The 22,663-nt window shown below is 42.5% G+C and overlaps 1 protein-coding gene across 2 annotated transcripts in view; it reads right to left on the bottom strand.

The window, feature by feature from the left end:
* Nucleotides 1-22,663, bottom strand: part of ADCY5 (adenylate cyclase 5) — a 330,673-nt gene that overhangs the window by 31,050 nt on the left and 276,960 nt on the right. For both annotated transcript variants that reach the window (XR_012905123.2, XM_025178780.3), the window contains exons 9-12: nt 20,634-20,656; nt 12,370-12,514; nt 10,219-10,316; nt 6,109-6,196 (exon numbers count right to left, since the gene is read on the bottom strand). Coding sequence is in view for 1 of the 2 variants with exons in the window: in XM_025178780.3 (XP_025034565.3) it covers nt 6,109-6,196; nt 10,219-10,316; nt 12,370-12,514; nt 20,634-20,656 (354 nt within the window). In the remaining variant the exon portion in view is untranslated. The remainder of the gene's footprint in view (nt 1-6,108; nt 6,197-10,218; nt 10,317-12,369; nt 12,515-20,633; nt 20,657-22,663) is intronic.

A 22,663-nucleotide genomic window follows, 5' to 3' on the forward strand; every position in this document is an offset into this window, starting at 1 on the left:
TTTCAGTATTCAGCTGCAATCAGCAGATTTGAGTTTCTAAAAAGTTAAATTGGAAAAAACCAGTCACATCTGCAAAATATATTTCTGAGAATAGTGATGGAAATTCAAGAAAGAAAAAACAAGAGAATTAAAAGCAACAACGTTGATTTCCCATTACCTCTATTGCAGGAGCAGCTATAGAATAGTGCTGTAGCACGTAATTTTTACCACCAAGTAGAACAGGATAATAATTAGCACGTCAAAGTGCTATACAAACACTAAATAATTAATCTTCACAACACCTCTCGAAAGGAGTCCAGATAAGCACAAGTCTTATTTGACAGATCGGGAAACTGAGATAATGCAAGGAGTTATTCCCTTGCATTATTTCAGTGAATAGATGGAGATGAATATCGTCTGCAAAGCTGAGCTCCAATCTGGTCAGGAAACGATGGCAGAGCCTGAGTTAGAACTCAGTAGTTCTTCCTAGCTTCTAGGCTTGTTCTCAGAGCACAAGACAATCATGTCTGCAGTCCACCCTATCTAGGACTGAACTCTAACCAGTCAAGAGAAAACGAGCAGGATATTTTGGTAAAGACACTCAAACAAACTAAACTCATTAACAAACACTTTCCTTACACAAATACTGGTTCTCATTACTCTGTAAATTGGGAAACAAATACCGTTAACCTGATGTACCAGAAAGCAAAGTGTCAAGGAAAATGAGTACGGGCAAAAAATAGTAAAATAGGTTTTCCTATTATTTAATTCATTGTAGCTTAAAACACTCAAATGGCATTGAAGGCAATAGATGAAATCCCATCTTCAGCTTTCCTGCTCTGAGGTACCAACAACGAGAGCCACTCTTAGGCAAGCAACACCAACAGAATTGTAATTAGATTATGCCTCGGGCAGCTGTGTTTTTGCCTAGGAAAAGTCAGATCAGGACTCATCTTACAACATTCAGAAATCCACTGCCCAAGAAGCCAGGAAAGAAGCACTAATTTATATAAGGAATGTTCCATGTAAAAGCCAAACCTATAGCAAGGTGAGCACATTTAGGGTACAACTACGCAGCAGCTTTATTTCGGAATAACTGATGTTATTTCGCAATAACAAAAAGCGAATCTACAGAGCAAGCCATTATTTTGAAATAATGTCGAGCTGGAGGACTTCTTACTCCGACTCCTGTAACCCTTATTTCACGATGAGTAAGGGAAGCAGAAGGAAGAGTTTTCTTCCTTTGACTTCCTGCTGTGTAGACAGCACCAGAAGTGGAATTAAGCTCTTTCGACTTCAGCTATTCAATTTACATAGCTGAAGTTGCATAGTTTAATTCAACTTTTGTCCTGCTGTGTAGATATGCCTTTAAGAGACAAAGGGTCAAACTGATACAAAATCTAAGACTCAAATGGAGTCTTATGCAGTTACACTGGGGAGGCATTCTGAAAACAAAAATCACACAAACTATAACAACAATCTACAAGGAAAGAAAAAAAACCCAACAAAACAACAATCATCTGTTTTTTTTCCAACATATACTATGAACATGGAAAATAGTTTGACAATCAGGATGTAATTGGTCCTGTATGCTGAAAAATAAACAACAGAAATTCTCTAAATCCCGCACTTCCAATCAGAATAACTTAATTTTGGTCATTCTGCAGTAACTTAAGATGGCTGAAGTTGCAGTCAACAGCTACAGGCAGCTCAGGGTTTTAAATCCATTTGTTTGGTTTATTATTTAGTGTTTTATCAGTCTATAAAGCCAACGAAGAGTTTTCAGTTCACTAAACATTTCCAAAAAGGAAGAGCCCAAAAATGAAAATATGCTTTTAAATTTTCTGACCACACTTTGGGAGCGAGGAGCCACGAAATGCATATGTGAAAACGAGTATATGAGTTATAATTTCCAGATCAAATTAACTCAGGAAGATGTAGCATGTAATCTGACCCACATTCATGTCCAGCAGTGTCCAAGAAGCTAAACTCCACAGAGTGGTGAGTACAATACAATTTATGGATTCTCAGAAGATGCGAACATGTTAAATCAGTAGCAAAACAGATGTCAGTCAGCAGTGCATTTCAGAAGAAACAGTGGTTCCCATGACCTTGCAGAAACTAAATTTTAATGGGAAGACATCAGATCTCAATTGCCAAGTCTTCTCAAAATAGCAAAACGAGGAGCAAGGAGAGTTCTCTGTTTATTGCAGCAGAAGGAACTTGGAAACGCATGTTGGTCAGTCTGGCAATTCCATGATCAACTCCCATGGAGAATTTTAGTGGGAGATAATGACAGCAAAAAATAAAATCAAGTTGTCCTGAAAAAGCCTGCTGGTGTCCTGAAAAAGCCTGTAAATGCCTTATATAGAGAGGCCAAGAAAATGGAAAGGAAATTGCATTTAGAAACTACAAAAAGATAAGATGGGAGGTGCTAGGGGACCACCTACCATATAACAGGACTGAAGATACACATAAGTTATGCTTGGGCTTCATCGTTTGATATTCCAAGCAAGAACCACAAATACTGGTTTCCTAACATTTCCTGTATGGAACTGGTAGCATGTAACACACATCCCCTCCCATTTTGAATCCAGGCACACACTAAAAATAAAAAAAAATAGTCCCACTATCAAAATGAACAGAGAAGCCCTAGAGAGAGCTAGGAAACTTTATATCTTAAACACAAAAACTCCAGACTATGTCTATCTGTCCAATTAGTTACTTGCCTCTTCACACGACAGCAGCCGACTACTTTTTCCTCACACAGTTTGACAACAAGCTTGTATACAAGCAAAATCACACCAACACTGAGGTGAAAAAGGTAAGATAGTTAATTAGCTGATGGTTGTGCAATGCTTTGAGATTGAGAAGTGCCACATATGTGCTTAGCAGCAGTTTGTTTGTTTTTTTAAATTTATCAGGGAACAGGACAGACATGAGAGATTGTTTCTTGACTGCATTGTGGCTGGCTAATGAACCCTTCCTCCAATCTACGCTCAGCAATAATGTCCTCTATTCTAATAATGGCTTGCAGGGTTGCACTGGGATTCAACCAGTCAAAGAATTGTTGTTTTACTTGTCTTGCATAGTCCCAGAATAGTTCATTGGCAACCTGGCTATACAACAGGCACAGTGCTCCTGTAGTTACCACCACGCTGACTGGATTCTTGAGTCGCTATCAGGTTGCATGTACCGTCCCCTTCTTGAGAACCAGAGTCTTGGATTGGAGGATGGAGGTTGCTTTGGTTGGTAATTAGGTGTCACTGCCACAGGCCGTGTTTTGACAACTCTTGCTCTTCTTGTATATTCCCAACACCGGTTTCACCACCACTTCTCTCAGAACAGAAGCTCCAGCACATTTCTCCAGATGGTGGTCAGAGGATTCACAGTAGCATTCTCTTTAACTAGGAGTGGACAAACGAGTCAAGTAATAAAAACTGTCCTCAACATTCACTCCTTAATCTTTCAGTGACTGGTCACTAGAGCCGCTGACACCAAAGGCCACCTCTGCTACGTGATATCTTCTCACTGAAGATACTGACAGGACCATCTTTTCAACCAGCTCAGGATTCATAAGTTATGTTTATAATTGGATGTAGGTTTTGTGCACCTGAGCACTAAATAAGGGGGCAATCAAAAATTCACTGGCGCTGACAAGCCATATGCTCGGGTTTCTCTTTAATAAAACCAGCCAACAGGAACTGTTCAGTAGATCTTGCACAGGGCAGCCTGTCGCATTTCATGCTCTGGTGCCCCCTCCCCCAGAACCCAGAAAAGGAAGGAAGGAGTGGGAAAAACAATATCCAGGACCATTCATTCTCCATGAGCTCTGTGGGGCGGGATACACAACACTGTTTTGCAGAGTATGATGTACATCTGTAATGTTATGCATATAGTGACGAAGAATCGCTTCTAGAAAGCCCAGGCAGTTCACAGTGTAATTTCCTTATTTCTGCCCTCATTGGCTTGCTTTTTATGTTTATTCACCTGCATTCCCAGGGGCTAAGGGTGATTTTGTAGCCCGGGCTGATCACTGGAGGGAGGGGCATCTTAAAAATAGCAGCTGCACCCATCATTATTCTAAATGGGAACTTGGGAGGTCAAGGCACAGAAACAAAAACACAACAGCCTACCAGGGTCACGGAGACACAAGAGAAATCCTTTGTGTATTACGCATTCATACTTCACTTGGGTCACTCATAAAAACATCTCTGACCTCCAAAAAGCTAGTGCTGCTGTCAGCATGTGAAAATAATATAAGCCCCGGCAAGCCAAGAAGAGGGAATTATCCATGCCTGTCCAAGTCAGCCTTGGTTGATGTCAGCTGGATTCAAATGCCACGAGCCAGGGCTCAGAGAAGCTGATGCCCCAAATTTGTCCTGTGACACGAGTCCAAGAAACAGCTGAGCACTGCAGCAACCAACCCCGTCAGGACAGGAGCTAGCTGGCTGGTGTTGTGATGGAGTGTGCTGCATGGTGCATGCAGGCCCACCGATGGGAGGAGACGGGGGAAGGGCGCAGTTGCCCTTTAAATTGCCACCATAGTGCTGTGTCATGCACTGTGTGTGACTCTGAGGGCTTTGGGGGCGGGGGAAAGGGCTGCCACCAGCCCTGCTACTTCTGCCCAAGACTCCCGCCTTTTCTGGGAGCATGAAGCCAGGGCCCCCCATTTTGCCCAAGGGCCCATGCAGGCTCCCCTGCCAACATGCCATAGTGTAGCTCTGTGTTGGGTTCACTGTGGCTGTAACAAGATACTTTCTGGGTTGGCCCACGCTGTCTCATTAATCACAAAAGCATACCCAGGAATGAGTCACAGACAGGCAGTGCAGTCTATGGGTTTAAAATGGAGACAAAGCTTAACAAGGAACTCTGGGCACCGTCATCTGTGTGCTTGTAAAGATTGTTCTCTTGAGCTTGTAAACGGCACCATCAACTCAGAAATGATGATTGGCCCCAAATAGTCTAAACAAGTGTAGCCAAAGAGAACAGCCCGTTCTGAGCAAGGTTCCCTCGAAAGGGAACCTTTGGGAACTTGTCAGTGAGTTACCCTAAGTTCTGAGTCAGAGCATAGCATAGGGCTTTTTGAATCTCCCAGGAATATTTCAAAGACTTTGGCTTTTTATTAATTGTGGGCTAACTTTTAACAATAACTAATTGGCAACAGTACAATTGCTGCCAAGAATGCCTTTGTAAGATAGGTAGCACCAACAACGTCCACAATTAAAGAGCAGCAAATAATCAGGTCATGGATTGTGTCAGACAGATTGTTTCTTTTCCAGAAAAAAGTGCTGTTGATCTATTTCATTTTAGCCTGTTCTGAACAAAGTTGGGTCGGAGCCATGATGTATGGTTCTCTGACGTCTGGTTCTGAGCTTTCAGAGGCTTTCAAAACGGGAGAATCCACAAAACATCCGATACGCCAGACCGTCAGACAAAAACAGTCTAGCACAAATACACCAACACACACTGCCTTCCCACCAGCACAGAATAGAGATTTCCTAGGCAGGCTAAATACACACAACACTTGCTTTACAACCATCATCCTTTGCTTATCCACCACCGGTTACTAAAAGGAGATCACTGACTGAATTCTTCTTATGCTCATGAGACGGGCTGAGAAGGCTCTAAATACATATGCTTTTATTTCCCTTTAAGACATCTTTCCATAAGGTTACCCTTCTAATCATCTGCCTACTGAGCAAGCACGTGCAGCAGGGACAACACACAGCCAGCTCTGCAGGAAGTTTAGGGAGAAGCAAATTTAGGGGGAGGAAGCGCAGGAGTCAGTTTTCTTGGTTCCACATTAGGAACATTGTTCTTCTAATGTCAAAATGAGTGTGCCTGCAGGGGACTTCATAGAGATGCAGATCCACAGGGAAGCAGCTGATTACTTCTGACTGTGAAAAACTATGCCAATCCTAGCACATGACCTCCTAGTTCATTCTGTCTTATTGAAGTGTCTTTAGATATCATACTGCCACTGTAGTATGTACGTGTCTACCTGTCAAGAATGGTGGGGGAAGGACAGCTAATGGAATAGGAAGATGTTACATGTTAGCTTAAGAAACAGACTAGCTATGCTAAAAGGGTCACCAAAGGATAGTATAGAGAAATTTCATTACTCACCTTTTTGCAGGAGTAAATGACCGAAACAAACACCACTGTGGTCAGGATCAAAAAACAGGTCAGGTAAAAACCCAACATAAATGTAGAGCTGAAACCAGAAAGGGATTTTTAAAGATCTGCACCATATAGAACAGTCGCTGCTTTGCTTTCAGGCTGAGTACATCGGTACAAACTATGACATGTGCTGTGGGCTTTCTCTCTGGCCAGAGTGGCACTACATGGTAGGAGGTGTTTCCACAGGGAGACTCCCTGTTCCCTATAAATTACCCACCCCAGCTGCAGAGAGCAGAGACTGCTGCATCCTTCATCAGAATCACCATCCCGCGGGGGTGACAGTGGAGAGGTGGAGAAATGTTTCATGTGTTAGAAGAGACGACAGAATAATCCCCCAGGCTGCCAGAGAAGCTTGCTGGGCTTTAGAATTGAGGTTTCTGCAGTCAGGTGCACATGGCATATGCAGGGCAGGCATATTTCATGGCACACTTTGAGCCCACCCTCATCCTTTCATTTGCATCCTCCGAGAAGGACTCAGAAACCTTGTATTGACTAGGAAGGAAAATACCGAGGACGAGCCTACACCCAACAAAATGCCAAGCCTAGCTTGGTTTCTCATGCCCTGGGCTGTCCTTAGGATTAATGGGGCCCTATGTAGTACTATTAAACTGGTGACCCTATGCCCAATGGCAGCCGGGGATGGGAGGATTTTATAATCGTCAGCAACACACCAATGAAATATTTTAAGCAAATTTTAAACTAAGGTCCTGTAGATGAACACAGTAAATTCAGAAACTGACAGTATATGCCTGGGGTAGGCAAATACCTGTTAACTGGCTTCATTACCACGTGAATGGCTCTTTCCCAGGTTCAATGTTCTGCTAATAGATCTGGCAGGTTAACTAAATTTTCAGAGAAAGCAGAGGTGCAGAACAGGGATATGAAGAGGCAGGTGGGTGGATATTAAGACCCAGGGGTGCCCCAAATTTTCAGGTGCCCTAAACAATTGGGGAAGGACGGCCTTTCTCTGCCCTACTGCTTTTGGTGTCTTCCAGCCTAATCTCAGTAACAAAGATGGGCATGAGAGCTCTCAGGAATAAAGCCGCAGTAAGTTCTCCTTATAAAAGAGAGAGGTCTCCTCTCATGCCAACATTTTACCACCTTTAAATTACCAATGAGGTTATATTGCCCAATGACATTAAAACCAAACACACCAAAGCCAACCAGTTTCCATGTTCTTCCATGACAACAGAGGTAACTGTCTTTGCTTATTCATTGTTTGAGCTCTAACAGCATTCATTAAGGCAATTCCCTTTTATTATCACAAATGATCATTGTTATTTTGTCTAAAGCTTCAGATTCTGCTGATATTCCATGAAAGCATTTGATGGGGGGGGGGGGGGACATACATACACAACTGCAGCTGCTTGCTAATTGCTGTCCTCAGGAAAGACAACAACCTTGCAATTAAGAATATTAGAAAAATGAATAAAAATGTGATAAAATATAAATCTGATCCAAAGATGAACCATGGAGCGTTGTTTACTCTATAAACCAAATCAGCCTACAGACATGCCAAGCCATTCACAGGATAGTGGAGAATTTAACAATTCTCATGCGACAGCATTACCCTAGTCTTATTACTACTTGTCTGCAGAATTATACAGAACATCACTAGCAGCTGTTTGTGTTTTGGGTTCTAATTTTGGGACAGATTTAACAATTGTGAATCAAGGTAATTGATAGTTCTGGAAAATGAGCCCTTTTCTACATATCTCAGGCAATGCATTTGACCACTGACTTCCAACCCCTCTGCTGTTCTAGTCTTCTCCTAGGAAGATGTTATCCATTTATACTTTATTTCTACTACGTGGGAAAAAAGGCCACTGGAGATGGGTACAGCTCCCCTTAGACCATCCAATGCAGGTTCACTTGTTACCCATCTCAGATATAAGTTTGGATCTCTGGAGATGATATGTTATGATGGTAACTCATACCACTTCCAGTCGGCTAGTATTAATATAAATGGAAAAACAATGTTCCTTATTGGTCTGTGGGAGTTGTATTTTCTCTATTACTATATAGTAGTATCTGCACACCTCACAATCTGGAATGTATTTGTTAGCACAAAATCCCTGCGAGGTAGGGAAGTTGTGTTATACTCATTTTACTGAGGCACAGAGTAAAATTTTCAAAAATATCTAAGTCCCATTTTCAAAAGACTTGGGCATCCACTATCCTCAATCTCATTGACTTTCCTACATGTGAGTTTTCCTATTCGATAAGCATGCATGCAGATTTGGACATGTGGGAAAATGCAGTTTGAGGTCTGAAATGTCAAGCCCCGTTGCTTTTGCTATATAGATTAGACTAATGGTCTGTAAAGTCCAGTATCCTGCCTGTGGATACTTTTTTGGGAAAAAGCTAAAAGTCCCTAAGATTATGGGAGTCTCTAAAACACCTGAAAAAAATTAAAAACATGAAATATTTCTGCCCCTGGGTGAAGACTGGCAAGCATACAGCATATACCATATCATAGTGAAACTGCTCCGATTTTCTTGTATAATACAGAACAAAGAGAGCCATCCAATAGGATGGCCAAGGACCCGGATATTTTTTCAACTCTTTTTTTAAATGTTACATTAGCTCTAATTAAATAGCCCAGTGGCTGCTTAGTGAACTTGATGGACAAACCAAATCCTTTTAAAAGACAGGCCTTCTCTCCCAAAGGTGTGAATTCAAGGCAGCAGGGTCAAATCAGCTGATCTAAGGTTCAAAACCTTTATGAAACCTGGGCAAACATGAAAGGAACAGCTTTAGTGATTGTTAACCACGTATAAAGGGCAGAGATTGGCCTAATTTCAGTTTTCAACCTCTCATTTCCATAAATGGATCTGTCTCTTTATATGCTGTGTTTCTGCTGCCGCTGTTCTGCTTTGTTGATTCTATCGTTCCTCGAGCAGAGGCAGCCCTACTTTTGCTGGGGGAAGAGTGACCTCAAATACCATATCCTATATTGTTTCCTGTGGCCTTCTGCAAATGCAATCAGATGCAAACAGTCCATGGTCTTTCTTCTGTAAAAGATGGGGATGTGCGTGAAGCAGAAAGCACTTGTAAGGACAGATACTACTCTTGGGCCTTTTTTAAACTAGCGTTTTCTTCATCAGAATGGAAGGAGATAAACTTGCCATTTCTGACTCTTCCGTGATATTATTCTTGAGATTAAAAGTGACCCATTCTAAAATTATCTTAGGAGCACTTCCTATTTTTAGGTGCCCAGTTCATGAGAAAGCATTGCTATTGAGCCTCTTACGGTCTCTGCAAAACACAAACACACTTCGTTTCTCCTTTTTCAAGGGCAGTTAATAAAAATGAAAATTCGGAAGCATTTTGTTTTCTGCAGAAGATCTGCGGGGGTAGGCTGTGCCATTAGGCACCAATCTGAGCACAGGGCCATGTACATGTTGCACCAGTCCAGAAGACCCTCTACCTCTGACACTTTAGGAAGCACTATTCCATCCCATTGCCTCTCTTGCCTGGTTGGGAGAAGGTGAATAAGTGACTGCAGCCCTTGAAAGGATGCAGCTTATTTCCCCCTTCGTTCCTGGATAGCTCTGCCCACTCTGCCCTCCCCACTCATTTGCTCATAGAGCAGGGCTGAGCTTGGCAACACTGCTAAGATGCCAGATCCAAATAGCTGAACAAGAGGGTTGTGGTGGATCACTTATTCCTTGTTCCTCCTCTGCGCAGCTGCATTCAACATGGGCACATTGTAGCCCTGCATTACTGCCTCGGTAGATAGCCATTTCTACTCTTGCAATCTTATTTTCAACGGAATGATAAAAATAGTAAATCAAATGTCTCATGTAAGATGCAAATACTCTAAAAAAATCAAGCTGGCAAAATGACAAAAAAATCAAGCTGGCAAAGTGAAAAAGCTCGCTTGCCAATGCTGAGCGTAACATACCATCGCTAGAAACGAATGCACACAATAAGCATTGCACATCACTTAGGCATGCATTATTTAAAGACTTTTGCTTCCTTTTGATGCACTGCAGCCTCAAGGATGGGGAAAAATATGCCAGAATGTAGAAAAAGCGATAGAGAGCTACTCACTGGGGTACGATTGTGATTTGGACAAAGCAGATGAAGAGGAAGACCAGAGACGCACAAGCCACATAGGCTCCAAATCTGTCGTCCACTTGCTTGGAGTACTGCAAGGAAGCGAATGGGCTTTTATAAGCATAGGAAGAACATATAACCATCCCCTCCACGCAACCAAACCCCTCATGCAGCTCCTCTTGATTCCCCAAGAGGCACCACTTGCAGAGCTACCAGCTCCTCCTAGAGAAGTGTGAAAATAGCTCTTTTCTTTGTGTTATATTTTGTCCCCCTTGCTCCCCCAAAAGTGCTATAGAATGGTCCTGTGCCGATGGGAAGAGGATTTATACTTCATCCCTTTCATGATGTGCATCAAAAGAGATAAATCCGGACCAGAGAGCACAGCTGTGAGATGTTGACTCATTCCATCATGGACTCCCTCCAGTGGGGATGAATAGGAAAACACAGCCAAGGCTTTTTAAGCCTCCTAAGCTGAGTTTTTGATATTCTATCCAGACCCCTCTCGGCTGTATAAATCTTCACTGAGACTACTCACAAGGAGAATCTCTTGCTTAAACTAAAATTTCTGGGGCATTATTTTAACCATAAACTCTCTGGGTTAATGCGTCTGTACAAAGTGTAGCATAAAGGTAGACTTGATGGGGAGAGGGGAGGTCTGTAAGTACAGCTCCAATATGAGTAATAAGAGTGACCGCTGGGAATGGCAGTCCAATTGGAGCAGGCCAACAGATGCTGCAAGAAAAATTCACCTGCCCACCAGGGATTTGGGGACATATTAAATGTCAAGGTGAAATTGAAGGGTACAGCTTACATTATACAAAGACCTCCTGAGAAGGGTTTTTTCCCCTTCACATTTTCATTCGAATAGAATCCAGCGCATTTTTTATTCATGCCTTAAAAGGGTAACATGTCATCAACAAGTCACTGCATTTCGTCAGAAATGAAAGATTGTTGTGAAAACCCCAATTTCTTGTTCTCCTCTTTCAAGCCTTGCAAGAAAATATGCTTTTCATGGTATCGGCCAGTGTTAACACAACAACAGTGCGGTTTAGTCGGTTCTAATGAAAATGTGAGATTGCCACCACAGTCTCTCATGAAGATGCATCATTCGCACATTGTGTCCAATTATTAAATATGTCGTCTGTGACTCTAGAACTGTAAATCTTCTTCCAAACAATCTCAATCCCTAAACTATCAAACTAGCAGGCCCTTCAGATATGCGAACCATTCTGTTTTCTTAGAATCATAACATTAAATGGGGAAAATAACATGCTTAAACTTCCGGTCAACCCTAATGTGACCCATTCAACACTGAAAAATACTGCAATTACTACAAAGACCTCTTGCTCTTTAATCACTATTGCTGTATCTCTCTTGGCAGTACAAACATAATTGCTAAATATAATGATTGAGTAGCAGACTCAAACTTAAGATGACCTATAGGAAATCTTTAAATGTGGCTATTCTTGTTAAAAACATAGCTCACCTTTTATTGTTATCATTAAGGTTTATCCTAAAAGCAGCTCACATAGTCCTAGGACTGATATTACTCAGGATTAAAAAGGGCGGGGAGAGGGGGAGAGGGGGAGGGGAGGGGAGAGAGAGAGAGAGAGAGAGAGAGAGAGAGAGAGAGTGTGTGTGTGTCCCCATTTTACAGGTGAGGCAATTGAAGGGCAAAAATATTAATATCCGTGGCAGATCCAGACTTCCTAAACCTAGTGCATTAGACTCGAGATCAGCCTTCCTCTCCAAAACTGGTAGAAGAGAGCAGTGGTGTTGGGAAAGTGTACAAGTTTGAGTGTGACCCAAGAGAGAGACTCTAATGATCAGTAATGGGCACAAGAACATCTTGATTTCACTCTGAAGTTCACCATTGCTAGAGATGAGAGAGAAATGGTTTATTTAGCATGCATTCTTACCCAATGCTGCATTTCTAATCATGTTTCCTTCAACAAATATCTTCTTTTAAAGGACACGGTGTAAGTTAAGATTTCCCTAAAGGAACTGAAGTGTCAAGTGTGTGTGTGTGTGGGGGGGAGGAAGTAAAGTAACTCCAAACTGTAGGAAGAACTTAAGCTTAACCAGGACAAACAAAATTAATAACAGACATTTTGCACTTAAGAGATGTTTTTGGGGAAATGTTACCTTCTTCTCTAAGTCAGGCTCCCTGAACGTTAAGAGAAACTTGCGAACATGCTCAGAGCGTAACCGATCAATACTTCTGGCATCGATTGCACGGCCCAGAAACTCATCCACCTCATCCTCTGGGTTCATGTTTTCTTGGGTGTTCCTGAGGAAGATAGAAAATGGAAGAGAATGGGAGCTTCACAAGTGCACTCAGCTTGACCTTTTTTCAACAAAGAGCCCAAAAGAGTTCATCAGTTCACTGTAGAGCCACCTGGACATTCGTCACTTCTCAGTTATTACAGATTTTAGTTGGATCAATGTAGCCAGACATGAACCCCCCGTAACATCCATCTTTGCTTGCCTGGAGCACACAGGGCATAGGGCAGTAAAATCAGCATAGTCTTTGACCACCGGCTGACAATCATCTCAACGTGAAATGTTATCAGCTATCCAATACGTTGTCAGTCTGGGGCCATCTGTCCTCACCCAATTCAGGTATTTTCGATAGCTGTTCTCCCCATCCTCAAAGTGTTTGCTTCTCTTGAATGTGTCTTTTTATCACACATCAACCTCGAAAACTACATGGATTTCCCTCCATTATTTTTGTGCTTTGCTCTTTTCCCTATGTTTCATTCCTACCACGTATGCTATTGCAAAAATGTGAGGAAAAAAAAAATCACAAAAATTGTCAAATCCCCCTCCACCCCCCACTTGAAATTTCAGAACTTGAAAAATTCTCCAGCTGTGATGACCTGTAGTGTTGTCAGGAACAGGGAAAGGCATCGGGCCTGACTCTTCACTGTCTCACTCCTGGGAAGTTATTTACAGCTGGGCAAATTATAAATAGAGAACAAATCCAAACTTTCCATTTGTGATGCTTCTGCTTGCGGCATGACAATCTTGCTTATGCCAGGTGGGTGTTAGCTCCCCAACACAACTTGCCTGTCAGCTACTCGTGCATTCTTCTTCTGTGGGCTACCCCAGCTGACTTTCTGCCTTGCGAGTTGACTGTAGATACACCCTAACTTATTTCCATGTGTTCCCCATGGTATCCAGCCATAATCACTGGATACCCACAGAATCATTTGTTCCCAAAAGAACAGTACCATAATTTATTAGTTTCACCTTAGGGTGTATCTAGACTACAGGGTTTTGTCCACAAAAGGGGACTTTTGTCGACAAAACTATACCTGTGTCTACACTATCGCTGAATTCTGTCGACATAACATCGATAGAGTTCTGTTGACAGAAGGCATTATTGTATCTACATTATCATGTCGACAAAGCGGCTTGCTTTGTCGACAGAACTGGATGTAGTCTAGATGCTCTTTGTCGACAAAAGCTTGTAGTCTAGACATACCCTCCAGATCACTGCTTCTGTATTGCACATAGTATTTGAATCCAATTATAAAACAAAAGAATAAAGGACTTGAGAAAGAATAAAATTCCAATAAAAACAGTGTGAGAGATGGTAACAAATGGTTGCATGGAAAACAACATAACTGCATTCTGAAGCCTAAACTTAACTAATTAACTATACCACAGCAAACAAAGTTATCCTCCTGTGTTTAGAAGCTCATCTCACCCAAAGTTTTCTCCAAGCTTGGTTGAGATCCCTTTTTTGAGAACTGGCTCTCAGTTTACTTTCTGTATGAAGGACATCCAAGTGCCTCTGCACTCACAAATACACCAGAACAGATTTTTGATAGTCACCTCAAGATAGGGGTCCCTCCCCCAGTATTCACCCTTCCTGTTAGCTTTCTTTATAAGTCTCTGCAAACTCTTAATTAGCACTTGCCTTAGAATGCTAACACACTCTGATTATACAATATACAACAGCCTCCCAGGAGATAAGTGTCTCACATCCTCTGTCTGGAGAAGTTTATCTCAAGACATGCTACCTCTGAGCAACCTATATATAACCACAGAGATGCCATTTTTTAGCATATACACATAACTCCTCATATACTCTCCATACATGGCTCTCATGATGGTCATGACGACTAGTGTGATACAGTAGACATCTTACATGACATTATTTTGGGCAACCCAGGGAAATCTCGGTTCCCCAACCTCGGTTCTTGGGTCAAACCATTTCCTTATGCAAGTGATATTATTTTACACCTTTGAGCTAAGATGTCACAAGGTGGCAAGGCAATGTGGAGTCAGAGCCTTCTTTCCAAACACATGAACCAAGAATTTCAAATGATTAGTAATTTTCAGTCCCACAGTTATTTTCATACCATATTTTTTTCTGATGCCCACTCAGAGCCACCTTGAAGGAATGTCTTTTTCAAATGGTGATGAAAACCAACAATCTGAAAATCAGGCTTCTTTAAGGCATCTTAGGTTGAGCACCCAAAAAGTAAGGCAGCCACAATCACACATCGTTTTTGAGAAACCTTAGCCAGAATTTTAATACCTTGACATTATCTCTTTAATGGCCTGGCTTAAACTGACAAAAGGCAGACATTAAAAGCTAAAGCTGAAATGTTGTTATTGTGCTCACTTTTCATGATGCCCAAGTGTTTATCGTGGTGTCCAGCATGCTAGCCACTAGCCACGCTGGGGGTGATTTGGTGTTTTGGGTGTGGCAATTTGACCAGTTGAGTGTTGCTAGTTTGCTATAGCAGTAGCCACTACAGTGATTACTGCTTCAGAACTGGTTGGACACCCTAGGTATAGCTTGTATTAGGACAGACCCAATGTGATTCCTGATTCAAACTGCAACTTTAAATTGGTTTCAGGGCAACATACAGCCCATGTTAGGCAAAATCAACCATTGTTTAGGACTCTCCTAAGAATTAAACCTAATGCACAACACGGCAGGACGAAAGATGGGTATTGCCAGTGGAGTTTTTTGGGTTTTGCAAGTGCTATATAACACTAATGAAGGCACAAACTGTAACAAACCCATAGTCAACAAACCTTTGCAGGAATGAGTAAGCTGCTCACAAAAGTCACTCAGAACTTCATGGCAGCTGCCAAACCATAACAAGGACCTTTGTTTCAAAAGCCAATGCCCCACACCACTAGAATTAAAGGAGATTTTTCACTTGCTTTTGGATCTGATTTTCGGAAGAGCACAACACCTACAACTTGAATCTAAATCAACAGGATCTGCGCATGCAGGGCTGGATTACCCGATAAGCAGACTAAACACATGCTTAGGGCACCAGCAAAGCAGGGGCACAAAAAAAGAAAAAAAAAAAGAAAAAAAAAGAGATTTTACGGTATAGTATTGTTTTTATTTTGAATTACATATGGGAGGACACCATAATCTTTCCAGTGCTTAGGGCCTCTTAAAAGTCTTAATCCGGCCCTGTGTGCATACCTAACAAAAATAATAATTGAGCCCCACTGTCTTATGACCACACCATTGAACATTGAAATCCCAACCCAAGGAAGGCAGTGATACAGATATGCAGTAGACAGCCCACTGCAATACATCCCCAGCAGTCATTCAGGAGGCAGTCTGGCAAATACAAATGTCTCAGCTCCTTAATGTTGTTATCGCAAGGGTTTGCATTTCAACAAGGGTCAGGCAAAGGAGAAGGACTGTTTTTATTTTTGGACACCACAGTTATTTATTCCATCAACTAGTATATATATATTCCACTTCTGAAATGCAATTTAGATTTCCCCTTGGAGGAAAGGAAATTCAATTTATTTCTAGATGTTTGTTTTAAAGAAACCACATCTGCTTAAGTACATAAGGGGCCATTTTTTATTTTTGCTCAGTCCTCATAAAGCTGTTCTCTAGCCTCATAAAAAGCAAGTACATTACCACTACAATTTACAGAAAGCATTCAAAATTCCTGAGCGTTATTTCTAGATCTGGGCAAATTAAATTTAGCCATTGCTATATCACAGGAGAGCTGCAATACTTTGAGTAACCAAGGTTAAAAGGCATTGCCGTCTCAGGGAACTTCAGCGAGATTCAAAGTTGCTGGCTAATAGCACACCTGGGGAGGACACAGGAAAGAGAAGTAACTTTGGGTAGCTTTCGAGTGTGGCTGGCTGGTTCTGGCTGAGGGTACATCTACACTGCAACACTATTTCAAAATAACTAGCGCTATTCCGAAATAATTAGTCTGCATCTACACAGCAGACAGTTATTTCGAAATAGTGTCAAAATACTGTCAAGATGGAGTACTTTTTACTCTGACTCCTGTAACCCTCATCGTACGAGGAGTAAAGGAAGTTGGAGGAAGAGTGCTCTATTTTGAAATAAGTGCTGTTGAGATGCTCCCTATTTCGAAATAAGCTACATAATTGACGTAGCTGAATTTGTGCAGCTTATTTGGACTTACACCCTTTAGCGTAGACGCATCCTTAGTAATGGTCTATGGGTCATATCATCTCCAGGTTGCCAGTTTGACTCCAGCTGTAGCCTCAGTGTTATTCCATCCCCACTTAGTAGCTTTGAGCTGGTTGTCTCAGAGCAGTCAGTTCCTTAGACATTAGTCCACATTACTTTTTAGCAGTACGTGTCTTACTACAGATGCCATGCACTGAGAAGACTTACCCCTGGCAGGGAGCTGACAGATTTGTCGGGCCCTTGGGCAAGGTGGGGGGGGGGGGGGGCGGGGGGGGGGGGGGGGAAAGAGGACACTGTGCTCCTGGAAGGGTCAGGGACAGAACTGGGGGCAGCCCCCCTACCAGCCTGCTACAGTCTGGAGCACCCTGCCTCGTGCTCTGGAGACAATGTAAAGGGCCCGGGGCTGCCATTGACAGGATCCCAGACCCTATGGAATCGCCCCCCAGGCCCCAGGAAAGTTGCCCTCTTTGCTCCCCCTGTTGTTGGGCCTCCCCGGGAGTAGTCCCTATAACCAGAGGTAAAATTACACGGCTCAAGCAATGAAGGGTGCAGGTAAAAACTTTTACTGATACTGTCGTACGGCCATGGGGGAGGAGAGTATCTTGCTGTCAGACAGACTTCAGAATTCTTCAGGCTTTTGGAAGCATTTAGCTGCAACAAAAGGCTTAAACTTGGGCCCCCCATCTAGTGGGTACTCTGAAAGATCTGCTAGGAGTTTAACACCTCCCACTCCAAAAAAATTAATATCTCCCCAACTTCCATTCCTATTGAGTGATGCCTCCTCCAGAGACTCCGTCGGGGCAGGGTCATTACCCCTCATGGCATGCAACAAACGATGTATGCCCAATCACAAGAGGATCAGCAGAAATTCCCAAGCATGGTTCTTCTGGTGTTTCCTGAGCCATTTGTCATTTGCAGGGGAGGTGTCAATTTGACCCTAAAAGTAGATATTTGACAATGGCAGTGGCAACCAATTCAATCCAGCTCCCACATAGCTAAGATGCATTCATGTCAAAAACGTACAGCCTAAATATATTCCTTTGTTCTTCACCTCTACAATAATAGATGCTTTATTAGTAAATGCAACTGTCAATTAATCCATGGTTGTTTCCCTCAACCCTCCTTCCTTGCTGCTGGCCTCTTCCTCTACTTCCACTGCAAACACATTCAGGGTCTGGCTACACTGTAGGAGTTTTTGTTGGGAGAGGTATGCAAATAGAGCTCGTATTTGCATACCTTCTTCCATTTTTTCCCCTCGGGAAGAGGCTTTGCCGCTATTCGACCCCGTCTACATGGGGCCAAATGTCAGAAAACCACCTCTTTTGAAAGCCCCTTTCTTCCTCGTAAAATGAGGTTTACAGAGGCTTTCGAAAGAGGGTTTTCTCCCCAACATTTGGCCCTGTGTAGGGGCCAAATGGTGGAAAAGATTCTTTCGGGGAAAAAAACCAGAAGATATGCAAATGTGAGCGCTATTTGCATTCCTCTTCTGAAAAAACCCACAGTGTAGCTGTACCCTTAGTGAGCAAGAGGTTAATTTCAGCAGCGAGAACAAATGATGCAATTATTAGAATTTAATTAGCAGTAGCATTTTTGTTGGTCAAAATTTAGAGGTAAAATCTCAGAGTTAATATAATCCTCAAGAATTAAAAAAAACCAAAAAACCAGCAGATTTTAAAATAAATGGCAAGAAAAATTCATTTGAGAGCCAACTTCATGGTAAAAAAAGTGGCAAGCAATTAAAGATTTAAGGCATAAACTAGTATGTGACCCTAAGTGAAATGGAAAATTTAGAGCAAGTATCACTCATTTTAATGAGCTGCCACATGAATTTAACTAAAGAAGATAATCTTTCTTGGAAATTTATTAATAGCAGCTTGTTACTATCTTCTCGTAATGGCCAAGCATAGTTAGAGATTATATGTAAATATTCGTCTTGGGATGTTTTGAAAACTGATTAGAAATGTTGAAGGAGGGGGTAGAGAAAGCATTTTTGTCACGGAGGTTTGTTAGTAACTAATGGTTTGTTTAGTACCACTAAATAACTTGACAGAATTTGTCTTTATTCATACAGGCCAACATTTTCAGAAGTAGCCAATGACTTTGGTTGCCTCAATTTGAGACACTTTTATGGGGTGTCTCAATTTTCAGAGGAGCTATGCACGCACTTCTCCTGCTGGCTTTACCAAAAAATTGTGGATGTTCAGCATCGCTGCAAACCAAGCCTTTAAAATTTCTAACTTGGATGACCAAAAACCAATGACTTAAAAATCATTGGCTGCTTCCAAAGATTTTTGTTACAATCCTTTGCATTCTGACTGGGAAGGGCCCAAAACTCTAGAATGCCGTTTCCTTCCACGTAGGCCAAACTTCACCTATGACATCCTTCTGTCCAGGCTTCAGGCTTCCCTGTTTCAATATGAATTTTTTATGGGATGGGCTCCAGAGCCCAATGAGTTTGGCACAGAACTGGGAGTCAAGAACTCTGGAGTTCAAATGATAGCTCTGACAACATCTCCCAGACAAATTGGAACCTCTTTGCCCCAGCTTTTCCTCCTGTAAAATGGAGGCAACTATTCTGACTTACCGTCTTATGTAATAGGATTCTGATGATGGTTTGATAATGTTTGTAACGTGCAGGGGAGATGACAGCCATGTGGGTTCCCTGGGCAAGGGTGAGGGAGGCAGTGCAGCTCTGTGATCCCAGAAGGGGTAGGGCTGGGACTACGAGGATCACTTCCTGTCCTCTCCCATGTTATAATCCCCACTCCCATCTTCCCTGAGCTGATATACGAACCCATTCCCTTTGAAGTTCCTTATCCAGTAAAGCAAAACAAACAAACAAACAAACGTGGCAGCGGCTACTGCTCACTCTCCTTTGCCCAAGAAGCACGATGGGTAAGAGATGTATGCCATGTGTAGCAGCATTAGGGAGATAATAGTATAGTCGATTAACTGATAAGGAAAAGCTTACAGGTTAATGCTATAGACCAGTGGTTCCCAAACTTTTTGGCATCACGCCCCCCTTTTTGATTTTTGAAAAACCCTCATCCCCTTCCCCCACCATAGCAGCAAAGCTTGTTGAGCAAAAAAAAAAAAAAAAAAAAAAAAAAGGAACTGAACAGGGCAGCAAAACTTGATGGGGAGGGCCTCGCGCCCCTCCTGGAATTTCTTCACTACCTCCCCCCACGCAGGGGGCATGCCCTCCAGTTTGGGAACCCATGCTATAGACTATATGCATTCTCCTTCCCCTTGCCAGTAAATTTTTTAGCAGGCTGGCCAGCAGCCTGGCTCAGTCCTACCTTGTGCCAGGTCCAGGACCAACCCCTGATGTGGCTCTACATTTAAAGTGTCTTGGGAGGGAGGCAGGCAGGCAGCCTGGCTTAGTTCTGGCTTGTGCTGGGTCTGGAAGCTCAGACCCACTCCTGGATAGGGGCTGCTGTCACCCTGCGCTGCTGCCTCTGATAAAGTGCAGAGTGGCAGCGGGCTGCCCGGTAGTGGGGCCAGAGCGCACTGGCAGCTGGCTCCACCCCCGAGGGCTATAGAATACTTCACTAACCGATAAGAATTCAGGAGGTTAACTAACTATTCAATTAATTCATATTTAACATCCCTAAGCAGCAGCATTTATAATTCTCTAGGACAGGCTCGGCAAATGGCATGCTTCTGGAACGCCTGGAACTCCTCCTCAGCATTCTCAACAGAGATGCTTATGGCCAAATGTAATTGGAAATGGACGTGTCATCACATCCATGGAAGTTGTGCCTGTGGACTAGCTGCCCCTACAGGAAACATCACTGTCATTCCGCAGGCAGTTACTTCATCTGTGAATAAAAAAAAGATGAGGAACCCCATGTCTCCTGCTGGCATCTGGGCATCTGTTTGAAAGGCTCATTTCACATTAAGAAAAAAAAAACCCTCCAGAATGCAGAAACACAAAACATTTATGACAAAATTTGCTTACTTGTCCTTGGGATCCTCAAAACCCTGAAAGAAAGGAAAAATGAAACATATCAGTTAGGAATCAGAATGACCTTTGGTACAACAAAGAATTGTTCATACCGGAGCTTTCACGGGCTTCATTTGTTATGTGATGATCGAGAGCCACGGCGATATGCCATGTCTTTATATCACTCATCAGATGGATCAGGCAGAAATAAATATATGTCTTGAGTTAAACATATGGAAGTTAAAGGTAAGGGAACGGCTTCTGCTCCTTCATTATTTGTTAGGCCTTTAAGAAAAAGCTACTGATCCAAGTGATGCAATGGAAAACGACTGTGCATACATACGTGGGTCAAAATTCAGACTCACAGGTGGGTGCAACTCCATTGTTATTAATGCACTGACAGCTTGCACTAAGTATGAATTTAGCTGATGTTGTCTGTTTCCAATCAGAGGAAGGTCTTATGTATTTAGATATCCATTTCTTCCTCAATACTTATTTTTCCGAACTTTGCTCTCCTATGTCTAGTTTTGAAGGCTACTGGTTTTCTTAGTCATTTCTCTTAGAACGGTAGGATTTTCAGCGGGGCTCAGGGCTGGTCTAACACAATGGAACTTAAATGGGAGCAGAATTTTGTTACCGGGTTTGGAAATACTCATTCGTAGAACTTTATCTTGCCAAGTATTTTGTGCAGGCAGGATCTTTTTAGCAATCAAAACCAGCAGATAATACATTAATGGACTATTTATTGGGGATCCCTTTAGTTAAGCATTACTAACAACATTTTTTTCAAGCCCTTCCCCCCTCTCCTCTCACACTAAAATGTATCTCTACGCATGGAAAGGGGAAACTTCCTTGTATTTTGGAAAGTGATTTAAAATTCACTTCAGGATCATTCGGGTTTATTGAATAAGCTATCTATAAGCCCTAAGAGATGTTTGAAGTGTACCAAGAAAAAATATGCCTTTATCTGCATTCTGAAATGTTTATTAATATACTTGACAGAGCAGAATCTACTATATGTTTGAGTGTGTGTCTGTCTGTCAATCTATCTATGAGTCTGTTCAAGAACTCCTCCTGACCAGTAAGAGCTTGGACCACCAAATTTCTATGCAGCTTCCTCTTATCATAACTTAAATCAAGGTAAGGGTTTCGTTGTGCCAGGACTTTGGGATGTGCCTAGAATACAACTGTTTTTCATAAAAGAGAAAGGGAGGGGTCTGCTAGCAGGCACAGTTAAACTGTATAATGACCACAGGGGGGCAGCAGGGGCCAGAGAGAGGGATAAGGACACCTATCACTCCATTGGGACAGCAGTGGAGAAACGGACAACTATCTACTATATATATTCTAGAGAGTTTGCCTGTTTGTGCCTGTCTGTGTGTCTGTCCCCCCAGCCGAGGGACATGCACCCCTTCCCTGGCTATGCGTGCTGCAGCGGCAGCAGCCATGGACAGGTGTTTCTCACCTGGCCCCAAACTGCTGTGGAGGCATATGGCTCGGGTTGTCCTCTCTCCCCGGGGCACCCTGGACACTCAACCCTTCATCCTCAACCCCACCCGATGCAATGATTTAAATTAAGAAAAACAAAAATTATTTCAGTTTACCCCAGGTAAATCCTCTAGTAGCTTCATAAAATAATTTTCACCTATTTTTTCAAGCCTTCAGATACCCAGGTACAAGCCTCACTGAAATCAACAGCAGTTGTGCCCCTGTACACGAGGGCAGAGTTTTTATATACTGTTAAACCCCTCTAGCAAATGTAGTGATGACATATTTAAGATTCCAAGGGGGATTTTTGCCTCTCAGGGTATGTCTACACTAGAAAGTTAGTTCGAACTAACGTCCGTTAGTTCGAACTAACTTTCCTAGGCGCTACACTAGTGCTCCGTTAGTTCGAACTTAATTCGAACTAACGGAGCGCTTAGTTCGAACTAGGTAAACCTCATTTTACGAGGACTAACGCCTAGTTCGAACTAGCTAGTTCGAACTAAGGGCTGTGTAGCCCTTTAGTTCGAACTAGTGGGAGGCTAAGGCTTCCCAGGTTT

The sequence above is a fragment of the Pelodiscus sinensis genome, chromosome 7, assembly GCF_052426305.1.
Source record: "Pelodiscus sinensis isolate ZL-2025 chromosome 7, ASM5242630v1, whole genome shotgun sequence".
Classification (NCBI taxonomy): domain Eukaryota; kingdom Metazoa; phylum Chordata; order Testudines; family Trionychidae; genus Pelodiscus; species Pelodiscus sinensis.